This window comes from Salmo trutta, chromosome 29 (assembly GCF_901001165.1).
Source record: "Salmo trutta chromosome 29, fSalTru1.1, whole genome shotgun sequence".
In the NCBI taxonomy this organism is placed as follows: Eukaryota; Metazoa; Chordata; class Actinopteri; order Salmoniformes; family Salmonidae; genus Salmo; species Salmo trutta.
This window is the reverse complement of record NC_042985.1, coordinates 11,469,764-11,483,135: the sequence shown is the minus strand read 5'-3', so window position 1 is coordinate 11,483,135 and position 13,372 is coordinate 11,469,764. Positions and strand designations below refer to the sequence as shown.

Genomic DNA, 13,372 nt, shown 5'->3' with positions numbered 1-13,372 from the left:
GAAATAATACATTTTCTAAAAATATTATATAAATGTCCTAAAGCAAAAATGTACACAATTAAAACATCATCTGATGAAATTGCTTTAGAAAGGGGCACAAGACAGGGATATCCCCTCTCCCCTTCCTGTTTGCACTGGCAATTGAACCTCTTGCAGAGTAATTAGAAAGGACACAAATGTAACAGGTATCAGTATTGGTAAACATTAATATAAACTAACTTATTTGCAGATGATCTCCTGAAATACAGTGCATTCAGAAAGTATTCAGACCCTTTGACTTTTTCTACATTTTGATAAGTTACAGCCTTATTCTAAAATGGATTAAATAGTTGTTTCCTTCCACATCAATCTACATACAATGCCCCATAATGACAAAGCAAAAACATGTTTTTAGAAATGTTAGACATTCCTTCTCATATTTATTGGTGCACCTAGCAACATAACAACAAAATAAATAGCAGAACATCTCTTTGAAAGAGCACAACTTCTCATTGATAACCTGTCATGTACCATGAAATGTGTCTGAAATAGGGAAAATATTTACTAAGTATTTACTTTGTTTAGAGTTACAAAAAAAGTAATCCAAAATGCGTTTGAAGGAAACATATCAAATTACAATTTATTTAAAGTGGGGTACAGAGGTAGGAGGAAGGTACAGAAGGAGGACGAGAGCAACAGAGGGGGAGGAAGGTACAGAAGGAGGGAGAGAGATACAGAGGGGGGAGGTAGGTAAAGAAGGAGGGATAGAGAGACAGAGGTAGGAGGAAGGTACAGAAGGAGGGATAGAGAGACAGAGGTAGGAGGAAGGTACAGGAGGAGGGATAGAGAGACAGAGGTAGGAAGAAGGTACAGAAGGAGATAGAGAGACAGAGGTAGGAGGAAGGTACAGAAGGAGGGATTGAGAGACAGAGGTAGGAGGAAGGTACAGGAGGAGGGATAGAGAGACAGAGGGGGAGGAAGGTACAGGAGGAGGGATAGAGAGACAGAGGTAGGAGGAAGGTAAAGAAGGAGGGATAGAGAGACAGAGGTAGGAGGAAGGTACAGGAGGAGGGATAGAGAGACAGAGGTAGGAGGAAGGTACAGAAGGAGGGATTGAGAGACAGAGGTAGGAGGAAGGTACAGAAGGAGGGATAGAGAGACAGAGGTAGGAGGAAGGTACAGAAGGAGGGAGAGAGATACAGAGGTAGGAGGAAGGTACAGGAGGAGGGATAGAGAGACAGAGGTAGGAGGAAGGTACAGGAGGAGGGATAGAGAGACAGAGGTAGGAGGATGGTACAGGAGGAGGATAGAGAGACAGAGGGGGGAGGAAGGTACAGAAGGAGGGATAGAGAGACAGAGGTAGGAGGAAGGTACAGGAGGAGGGATAGAGAGACAGAGGTAGGAGGAAGGTACAGGAGGAGGGATAGAGAGACAGAGGTAGGAGGAAGGTACAGGAGGAGGGATAGAGAGACAGAGGTAGGAGGAAGGTACAGGAGGAGGGAGAGAGATACAGAGGTAGGAGGAAGGTACAGGAGGAGGGATAGAGAGACAGAGGTAGGAGGAAGGTACAGGAGGAGGGATAGAGAGACAGAGGTAGGAGGAAGGTACAGGAGGAGGGATAGAGAGACAGAGGTAAGAGGAAGTTACAGGAGGAGGGAGAGAGATACAGAGGGGGGAGGTAGGTACAGAAGGGGGAGAAACAGACAGATGGTGAAATACTGTATATTAACTTAGCTAACTATATCTGGTACAATGTATCTGATTTCAGCTTCTGTGCAAATTTTGTAAATTATTTTATTAAAAAAATATACTGCTCAAAAAAATAAAGGGAACACTTAAACAACATAATGTAACTCCAAGTCAATCACACTTCTGTGAAATCAAACTGTCCACTTAGGAAGCAACACTGATTGACAATAAATTTCACATGCTGTTGTGCAAATGGAATAGACAACAGTTGGAAATTATAGGCAATTAGCAAGACACCCCCAATAAAGGAGTGGTTCGGCAGGTGGTGACCACAGACCACTTCTCAGTTCTTATGCTTCCTGGCTGATGTTTTGGTCACTTTTGAATGCTGGCGGTGCTTTCACTCTAGTGGTAGCATGAGACAGAGTCTACAACCCACACAAGTGGCTCAGGTAGTGCAGCTCATCCAGGATGGCACATCAATGCGAGCTGTGGCAAGAAGGTTTGCTGTGTCTGTCAGCGTAGCGTCCAGAGCATGGAGGCGCTACCAGGAGACAGGCCAGTACATCAGGAGACGTGGAGGAGGCCGTAGGAGGGCAACAACCCAGCAGCAGGACCGCTACCTCCACCTTTGTGCAAGGAGGAGCAGGAGGAGCACTGCCAGAGCCCTGCAAAATGACCTCCAGCAGGCCACAAATGTGCATGTGTCTGCTCAAACGGTCAGAAACAGACTCCATGAGGGTGGTATGAGGGCCCGACGTCCACAGGTGGGGGTTGTGCTTACAGCCCAACACCGTGCAGGACGTTTGGCATTTGCCAGAGAACACCAAGATTGGCAAATTCGCCACTGGCGCCATGTGCTCTTCACAGATGAAGCAGGTTCACACTGAGCACGTGACAGACGTGACAGAGTCTGGAGACGCCGTGGAGAACGTTCTGCTGCCTGCAACATCCTCCAGCATGACCGGTTTGGCGGTGGGTCAGTCATGTTGTGGGGTGGCATTTCTTTGGGGGGCCGCACAGCCCTCCATGTGCTCGCCAGAGGTAGCCTGACTGCCATTAGGTAACGAGATGAGATCCTCAGACCCCTTGTGAGACCATTTGCTGGTGCGGTTGGCCCTAGGTTCCTCCTAATGCAAGATAATGCTAGACCTCATGTGGCTGGAGTGTGTCAGCAGTTCCTGCAAGAGGAAGGCATTGATGCTATGGACTGGCCCGCCCGTTCCCCAGACCTGAATCCAATTGAGCACATCTGGGACATCATGTCTCGCTCCATCCACCAATGCCACGTTGCACCACAGACTGTCCAGGAGTTGGTGGATGCTTTAGTCCAGGTCTGGGAGGAGATCCCTCAGGAGACCATCCGCCACCTCATCAGGAGCATGCCCAGGCGTTGTAGGGAGGTCATTCAGGCACGTGGAGGCCACACACACTACTGAGCCTCATTTTGACTTGTTTTAAGGACATTACATCAAAGTTGGATCAGCCTGTAGTGTGGTTTTCCACTTTAATTTTGAGTGTGACTCCAAATCCAGACCTCCATGGGTTGATAAATTGGATTTCCATTGATTATTTTTGTGTGATTTTGTTGTCAGCACATTCAACTATGTAAAGAAAAAAGTTTTTAATAAGATTATTTCTTTCATTCAGATCTAGGATGTGTTGTTTAAGTGCTCCCTTTATTTTTTTGAGCAGTGTATATATGTTTCATCTGACAGTTGTGTCCAGTAGTAGTCATTGTAACGCCCACAAGCACTGTGGAATGTGGTCTGTGTAAAATAATGGGCTGGACCAAAGATGATATTCTTAACACTAAAACAAATTTGTACGTTATCCCCTAAACCGGGCATTCATCTACTAAATTCCATAGGTTGTAATTATAATTACACATTTACAAACAGTATATTTTACCTCCACCACGAACACCCATGTCATTCAAACAGTGCTCTTGAATATCAGCATAATGTAACGTTCGTCGCCTGGTGACGAGGAAGCGGACCAAAACGCAGCTGGGAGCGAACACATGTTTATTCTTTACACTGAATTAAACACGTACACAAAATCAAGAAAATGCCGATACGTTACTTGCTCAAAAACAAAGAGACAACACCCCACAAACAGCGTGGGGGAAAGAGGAACTTAAATGTGATCCCAATCAGAGACAACTAGCGACAGCTGTCTCTGATTGGGAATCGACAGAACCCAACATAGAAATCACCCACATAGATCTAACACAAGGCTATAACGCTAACATAGACAACAAACCAAGGAAAAATACCCAACATGACACACCCTGACCCAAAATACCCGAGTTCACCTGGTCAGGGCGTGACACATAAAGACAGATATAAAAACAAATGTAGTTAAAGATGCAGGAAATAAGTTATTTGGAGCGTTTTGCAGGTGCAGTGGACTTCTGATAGAACCTGTGAGAGGATATAGGTAACAGAAGGTAGGTGTAAAGTAATTCATAATATCCCAGCAACATTACTAATTCAAATATTTGACTAACTCCCACTACCACTAGTATTACTGCTACAAAGTAAGATATTTAGCCAGAAAGGACACCCAAATACAACCAAACAATATTTACAGTGTTCACACCCCTTTACAATTTCCAAATGTTGTTGTATTACAAAGTGGGATTAAATTGATTTTATTGTTATTTGTTTTTTTATCAACGACGTACACAAAATACAACGACGTACACAAAATACTCTGTAATGTCAAAGTGAAGAAAAATTCTAACATTTTCAAAAATGTATGAAAAATAAAACACTAATATATTGTATCTTGATTAGATACTGTAAGTTTTCAACCCCCTGAATCAATAGTGTTATTTTTATGTAGTGTGTGTAAAGGGCCCTTACTATATTGTCTTTCCCTGAATCCACTTTATTTACCTCCTCCTCATTAGAGGAGAAGATCCAAAGTCCCTCCGCTACAACAACAGGATGTGAGGAATCAGGAAGCCAATGAGGAAGAGCAATGGAGAGAACATAAGAGCAGTCTAATTGGTAGCCTGAGTGTAGCAGTGGTGTAATGACACTCTCTGATTGGTTGGATGGATGAAGGGGGCCAGTAGAGTAGCAGCAGGTTCATAATAGCAGTAGTAGCAGCAGGGTCAGCTCCACTCCACACTTACTGAGCACTGGGGCATCATGCAGAGGAAGAGCATTTTCACTGGGCTCCTCATCACTGCTCTGTGTGCAGTGGCCTCTGGTAAACTCAGAGAATATCACTATGTGCTGAATGGAAGACCTGGTCAGAGGCTCAGCAGTACTGCCGTGAGCACTACACTGGCCTGGCCTTCATCAGCAACCAGGAAGAACCAGGAAGAAGTAGATCCGCTCTCTCAGAGTGGGGATTGGGGTTGGATTGGTCTCCATAGAGACACTAATCATCCAACAGGATGGACATGGTCAGGAAAGGAGAACTCGGCATTTAGGATTTGGGCAGCAGATCAGCCAAATGATGGCCTCAATGATAACTGTGTCATTGCATGGCAAGACAAAGGGTATGATAAGGCTTGCAGTGAGAAAAAAATATATTCTGCTACAAGGAGAAGCTGATCCTAGTTCAGGAGATGAAGACGTGGGAGGAGGCTCTGGAGTACTGCAGGGATCACTACACCGACCTCCCCAGCCTGCTCTCTGAGACTGAACATCTCCAGGCCCAGAGCAAGATAGAGGCCGCCCAGACCGACCATGTGTGGACGGGTCTGATCTTCCTAGCCAGAGAATGGCTGTGGGTGAACGGGGACCACCTGGAGTACCAGGCCTGGTCCGGCGGGGAGCTGCCCCACTGCCCCGCCCAATACCTCCACTGTGGGACCCTGACCAGAGATGAAGAGCACTGGGGAACCAGGAACTGTGAGGAGAGGATGAACTTCCTCTGCTACAGAGCGTGAGCCACAGAGAAGAGAGATATTACTGTAGTAGATATGATCATCTATGTATGCGCTCTACTTATTACTAGTTAACGCTGTGATTGATTATTCACTCTATTTACTTGTTGGTGCATATAAACCTATTGGGTGTGTATTTTCTACAATAGTCTGCTATTATTGTACCTATAGATGCTGTGGTTATAATAGTGTGTGATCTGTGACTTTTGATTTACATTTAATTGAGTTGGGAATTAAAATTGTTTTTTTAAACATGTCATTCAATTTAGGTGGATAACAAGAAAAATAAACAAGAAATCACAAAATTCCTTCAGGTTAATGACTTTTTGCAAATCCAATCAGTTTTCCACTTTGATTAATCATGTTCTGAATGAAAAACATAGATTATTATATATATATTTTTATTACATGGAAACAACATTGAATCAACCAGTTTGTGTACAGTGGGATGTCACCGAGCTCACATTATGTTTCATAATTATATAACATGCTAAAACAGTAAAAATGCTAAGATGCTGCTGTATGCTAGATACTAGCATCTTGTTGGTACACTTAAACTCCATGTTAATTCCCCCTTCAGCTTGTAGGCCTAAGTCTGTGTATTATTACTATTAGCTCAGACAGTAACAGTAGATATGAACGTACAGTGAGGGAAGAAAGTGTTTGATCCCCTGCTGATCTTGTACGTTTGCCCACTGACAAAGAAATGATCAGTCTATAATTTTAATGGTAGGTTTATTTGAACAGTGAGAGAACCTTCAGCTCCCTCTAAAGATTTTCTATGGGATTGGTCGTGTGTTTTGGGTCATTGTCATGCTGGAATACCCATTCACGACCCATTTTCAATGCCCTGGCTGAGGGAAGGAGGTTCTCACCCAAGATTTGACGGTACATGGCCCCGTCCATCGTCCCTTTGATGCGGTGAAGTTGTCCTGTCCCCTTAGCAGAAAAACACCCACAAAGCATTATGTTTCCACCTCCATGTTTGACGGTGGGGATGGTGTTCTTGGGGTCATAGGCAGCATTCCTCCTCCTCCAAACACGGCGAGTTGAGTTGATGCCAAAGAGCTCCATTTTGGTCTCATCTGACCACAACACTTTCACCCAGTTGTCCTCTGAATCATTCAGATGTTCATTGGCAAACTTCAGACGGGCATGTATATGTGCTTTCTTGAGCAGGGGGACCTTGTGGGCGCTGCAGGATTTCAGTCCTTCACAGTGTAGTGTTACCAATTGTTTTCTTGGTGACTATGGTCCCAGCTGCCTTGAGATCATTGACAAGATCCTCCCGTGTAGTTCTGGGCTGATTCCTCACCGTTCTCATGATCATTGCAACTCCACGAGGTGAGATCTTGCATGGAGCCCCAGGCCGAAGGAGATTGACAGTTCTTTTGTGTTTCTTCCATTTGCGAATAATCGCACCAACTGTTGTCACCTTCTCACCAAGCTGCTTGGTGATGGTCTTGTAGCCCATTCCAGCCTTGTGTAGGTCTACAATCTTGTCCCTGACATCCTTGGAGAGCTCTTTGGTCTTGGCCATGGTGGAGAGTTTGGAATCTGATTGATTGATTGCTTCTGTAGACAGGTGTCTTTTATACAGGTAACAAGCTGAGATTAGGAGCACTCCCTTTAAGAGTGTGCTCCTAATCTCAGCTCGTTACCTGTATAAAAGACATCTGGGAGCCAGACATCTTTCTGATTGAGAGGGGGTCAAATACTTATTTCCCTCATTAAAATGCAAATCAATTTATAACATTTTTGACATGCGCTTTTCTGGATTTGTTGTTGTTGTTATTCTGTCTCTCACTGTTCAAATAAACCTACCATTAAAATTATAGACTGATCAATTCTTTGTCAGTGGGCAAACGTACAAAATCAGCAGGGGATCAAATACTTTTCCCTTCACTGTACATATCATTTATTGTATATCATGTCTTGAAACTGACTGTTAATATGAAATAAACAATTGACATAGACAATATTCCTTCTAATTTTTATTGGTGCACTGTGCACCTACAGTGCCTTCTGGAAGTATTCATAGCCCTTGACTTTTTCCAAATGTTGTTGTGTTGCAGCCTGAATTTAAAATTGATGAAGTTAAGATGTTTTGTCACCGGCCTACACACAATATAATTCCCAATAATGTCAAAGTGGAATGATGTTTTTTTTTTTACATTTTTACTAATTAATTAAAAATGAAAAGCTGAAATGTCTTGAGTCAATAAGTATACAACCCCTTTGTTATGGCAAGCCTAAATAAGTTCAGGAGTATATACACTACCATTCAAAAGTTTGGGGTCACTTAGAAATGTCCTTGTTTTTGAAAGAAAAGCACATTTTTTGTCCATTAAAATAACATCAAATTGGTCAGAAATAGAGTGTAGACATTGTTAATGTTGAAAATGACTACTGTAGCTGGAAACGGCTGATTTTTAATGGAATATCTACATGGGTGTACAGAGGCCCATTATCAGCAACCATCACTCCTGTGTTCCAATGACACGTTGTGTTAGCTAATCCAAGTTTATAATTTAAAAATGCTAATTGATCATTAGAAAACCCTTTTGCAATTATGTTAGCACAGCTGAAAACTGTTGTTCTGATTAAAGAAGCAATAAAACTGGCCTTCTTTAGTTGAGTATCTGAAGCATCGGCATTTGTGGGTTCGATTACAGGCTCAAATTGGCCAGAAACAAAGACCTTTCTTCTGAAACTCATCAGTCGATTCTTGTTCTGAGAAATTAAGGCTATTCCATGCGAGAAATTGCCAAGAAACTGAAGATCTCGTACAACGCTGTTTACTACTCCCTTCACAGAACAGTGCAAACTGGCTCTAACCAGAATAGAAAGAAGAGTGGGAGGCCCCGGTGCACAACTGAGCTAGAGGACAAGTACATTAGAGTGTCTAGTTTGAGAAACAGACACCTCACAAGTCCTCAACTGGCAGCTTCATTAAATAGTACCCACTAAACACCAGTCTCAACGTCAACAGTGAAGAGGCGACTCCGGGATGCTGGCCTTCTGTGCTTAACAAGTCACATAATAAGTTGCATGGACTCACTCTGTGTACAATAATAGTGTTTAACATGGTTATTGAATGACTATCTCAACTCTGTACCTCACACATACAATTATCTGTAAGGTCCCATCATGTTATGGGAATGCTTGTAATCGTTAAGGACTGGGGAGTGTTTCCAGGATAAAAAAAATTAACAGAATGCAGCTAACCACAGGCAAAATTCTAGAGGAAAAGCTGGTTCAATCTGCTTTCCACCAAACACTGGGAGATGAATTCACCTTTCAACAGGACAATAACCTAAAGCACAAAGCCAAATCTACACTGGAGTTGCTTACCAAGAAGACCTTCAGATCTACAGTTTTTACTTAAATCTAATTGAAAATCTATGTCAAGTCCTGAAAATGTTTGTCTAGCAATGATCAACAACCAATTTGAAAGAACTTAAAGAATTTTGAAAAGAATAATGGGCAAACGTTGCACAATCCACGTGTGGAAAGCTCTTAGATACTTACCCACAAAGACTCACAACTGTAATCGCTTCCAAAGGGGATTCTGACATGTACTGACTCATGTAAATTAGATATTTCTGTATTTCATTTTTAATAGATTTTTTAAAATGTATTCTAAAAACATAATTTCACAATGGGGTATTGTGTGTAGATGGGTGAGAAAAAATATATTTAAAACATTTTGAATTTAGGCTGTAATACAACAAAATGTAGAACAAGTCTAGGGGGATGAATACTTTCTGAAGGCACTATAGGTCCTTACCAGCTCCCTACTGTGAATCACAATGTTGGACAAAAGAAATCACACAATAAATTAAAATTGTTTCTTAAGGAATCTAGTGAAGTAAAAGTAGTCCAAAATATAAATTGTAAAGTACAGATGCCCCAAAAAACAACTTAAGTAGGGGCATGGACTCTACAAGGTGTCAAAAGCATTCCACATGGATGCTGGCCGATGTTGGCTCCAATACTTACCACAGTTGTGTCAAGTTGGCTGGATGTCCTTTGGGTGGTGGACAATGTTCCCTCTACAGGTGCGCAGCCACATACCTCAGGACTGCCGTGCAGAAGTAATGCCAGGCTGTGCAGAGACACAAGATTGAAAGTTCGCCACATTAGTTTGCACTATATACAGTGCCGATTTTAGCATATAAATCTTGGTGGGGCAAACGCAAAAAAAGAAAATGTTTGAGGCATGCCAGCAAAGCCACAACACTAAACAATACATTAATTGCACTATAACGGCGACAAGCGGTGCCCAAAAACGTTCAGAGCCTACATAAAGCTGTCCCAACAGCAGGGTCATTGGCCACAGAAATGACGTCAAATCACGTTATATGTACAGTAGCTTTGATTGGACTGATCATATCAACATCTTACTTTCACAATCTTAGCTAGCAGTCATCATCATGAATCAAGTAGACAATCTACTGGAAAATCCTTTTTAGTCCTTGTCATATGAAGAGAAATAATGAAGAGAAAATATAGATAAAACGTATCGGTGCTCATCGGCCATTGGACATAAACATTACACAACAAGTTGGAAATCAAGTTGCAATGCTTGCGGTTAGCCACTGTCACCGATTCCTTCCAAACAACTCATTGTTGAATTTGCGATTTCCAACTTGTTGTGTAATGTTTATGTCCAATGGCCGATGAGCACCGATATGTTTTATCTATATTTTCTCTTCATTATTTCTCTTCATATGACAAGGACTAAAAAGGATTTTCCAGTAGACTTGATTCATGATGATGACTGCTAGCTAAGATTTTATATTTTCTCTTCGTTATTTTGCAGTCGGAGGTTGAACAGTTGCCATACCCGGCAGTGATGCAACCAGTCAGGATTCTCTCGATGGTGCAGCTGTAGAACCTTTTGAGGATCTGAGGACCCATGTCAAATCTTTTCAGTCTCCTGAGGGGGAAAATGTTTTGTCGCGCTCTCTTCACGACTGTCTTGGTGTGCTTGGACAATGTTAGTTTGTTGGTGATGTGGACACCAAGGAACTTGAAGCTCTCAACCTGCTCCACTGCAGCCCCATTGATGGGAATGGGGGAGTGCTCAGCACTCTTTTTCCTGTAGTCCACAATCATCTCCTGTCTTGATCACTTTGAGGGAGACGTTGCTGTCCTGGCACCACATGGCCAGGTCTCTGACCTCCTCCCTATAGTCTGTCTCGTTGTTGTCGGTGATCAGGCCTACCACTGTTGTGCCACTGGCAAACTTAATGATGGCGTTGGAGTTGTGCCTGGCCGTACAGTTATGAGTGAACAGGGACTACAGAAGAGGACAGAGCACGCACCCCTTAGGGGCCCCAGTATTGAGGATCAGCGTGGTGGATGTGTTGTTACCTACCCTGACCACCTGGGGGCGGCCCGTCAGGAAGTCCAGGATCCAGTTGCAGAGGGAGGTGTTTAGTCCCAGGGTCCTTAGCTTATTGATGAGCTTTGAGGACACTATGGTGTTGAACGTAGTCAATGAATAGCATTCTCACATAGGTGCTCCTTTTGTCCAGGTGGGAAAGGGCAGTGTGGAGTGCAATAGAGAATGCATCATCAGTGGATCTGTTGGGGCGGTATGCAAATTGGAGTGGGTCGAGGTTTCTGGGAAAATGGTGTTGATGTGAGCCATGACCACCCTTTCAAAGCCCTTCATGGCTACGGACGTGAGTGCTACAGGTCACTAGTCATTTAGGCAGGTTACCTTAGTGTTCTTGGGCACAGGCACTATGGTGTGCTTAAAACATGTTGGTATTACAGACTCGGACAGAGAGAGGTTGAAAATGTCAGTGAAGACGCTTGCCAGTTGGTCAGCGCATGCTCGCAGTACACGTCCTGGTAATCTGTCTGGCCCCGCGGCCTTGTGAACGTTGACCTGTTTAAAGGTCTTACTCACATCGGCTGTGGAGAGCGTGATCACACAGTCGTCTGGAACAGCTGGTGCTCATATGCATGTTAGAGTGTTATTTGCCTCAAAGCGAGCTTAGAAGTAGTTTAGCTCGTCTGGTAGGCTCGTGTTACTGGGCTGTGCTTCCCTTTGTAGTCTGTAATGGTTTGCAAGCCCTGCCACATCCAACGAGCGTCAGAGCCGGTGTAGTACGATTCAATCTTATGTCTGTATTGACGCTTTGCCTGTTGATGGTTCATCGGAGGGCATAGCGGGATTTCTTATAAGCTTCCGGGTTAGAGTCCCGCTCCTTGAAAGCAGCAACTCTAGCCTTTAGCTCAGTGCGGATGTTGCCTGTAATCCATGGCGTCTGGTTGGGGTATGTATGTACTGTCTCTGTGGGGAAGACGTCATCAATGCACTCATTGATGAATCCAATGAATGATGTGGTGTACTCCTCAATACCATCAGAGGAATCCCGGAACATATTCCAGTCTGTGCTAGCAAAACAGTCCTGTAGCTTAGCATCTGCTTCATCTGACCACTTTTTTATTGATCTAGTCACTGGTGCTTCCTGCTTTAACTTTTGCTTGTAAGCAGGAATCAGAAGGGTAGAATTATGGTCAGATTTGCCAAATGGAGGGCGAGGGAGAGCTTTGTATGTATCTGTGTGTGGAGTAAAGGTGGTCCAGAGTGTCTTCCCCTCTGGTTGCACATTTAACATCCTGATTGAAATTTGGTAAAACGGACTTAAGTTTCCCTGCATTAAAGTTCCCGGCTACTAGGAACGCCTCCTCTGGGTGAGTGTTTTCTTGTTTGCTTATGGCAGAATACAGCTCATTCGATGCTGTCTTAGTGCCAGCGGTGTTGTATTTGAGACAGACTTGAACATGCAAATAAGCCAATAGGCAGAGGGGTAGCCTATATTGTCTAATTCTCTGTTTGGTACTAATAATGAATTGTATTTATAAAGTGGTTTCTTGCATCATACAACATAATACAATGCAATTTACAGTCACCGACTTGGCCCATGGTGTTACAGAGCAAGTAAAAAAGTATGAATTAATGTCAAGCCCTTCATAATGTAAAAACGTTTTTAAAAGTATCATGCAATGTAGGCCTGCATTGAACACCACATATAGGCTACTGTAGGCAATATCATAGAAATCAAATGCCATTTCCATGTGAAATGTGACGGAATTTGCTCCATTGGTTTTGTTGGTAGCCCTACATTATGCTCAAATACACTGCATTCAGAAAGTATTCAGACCCATTGACTTTTTCCACATTTTGTTACGTTACAGTTTTCCCCCCCTCATCAATCTACACACAATACCCCATAATGGCAAAGCAAAAACAAGTTTTTAGACATTTTAGCAAATTTATAATTTTTTACAAATTTAAATATCACATTTACATAAGAATTCAGACCCTTTACTCAGTACTTTGTTGAAGCACCATTGGCAGCGATTACAGGCTCGAGTGTTCTTGGGTATGACGCTATAAGCTTGGCACACCTGTATTTGGGGAGTTTCTCCCATTCTTCTCTGCAGATCCTCTCAAGCTCTGTCAGGTTGGATGGGGAGCGTCGCTGCACAGCTATTTATAGGTCTCTCCAGAGATGTTCGATTGGGTTCAAGTCCGGGCTCTCGCTGGGCCACTCCTGCACTGTCTTGGCTGTGTGCTTAGGGTCGTTGTCCTGTTGGAAGGTGAACCTTCGCCCCATTCTGAGGTCCTGAGCGCTCTGGAGCAAAGTTTTCATCAAGGGTCGCTTTCTGTACTTTGCTCCGTTCACCTTTCCCTCGATGCTGACTAGTCTCCCAGTCCCTGCCGCTGACAAACATCCCCACAGCATGATGCTGCCACCACCATGCTTCAACATA

The 13,372-nt window shown here is 43.3% G+C and overlaps 1 protein-coding gene across 1 annotated transcript; it reads left to right on the top strand.

Moving 5' to 3' along the window:
• The first annotated feature begins 5,254 nt into the window (after window positions 1-5,254).
• Window positions 5,255-5,578, top strand: LOC115167473 (lithostathine-1-beta-like). Its single transcript, XM_029721906.1, has one exon. It carries the CDS (start codon window positions 5,255-5,257, stop codon window positions 5,576-5,578), a length of 324 nt encoding a protein of 107 aa, XP_029577766.1.
• The last annotated feature ends 7,794 nt before the right edge of the window (window positions 5,579-13,372 follow it).

Coding starts and splice junctions, on each gene's coding strand:
- LOC115167473 (XM_029721906.1), top strand. CDS start 5,255: ATGAAGACGTGGGAGGAGGCTCTGGAGTACTGCAGGGATCACTACACC.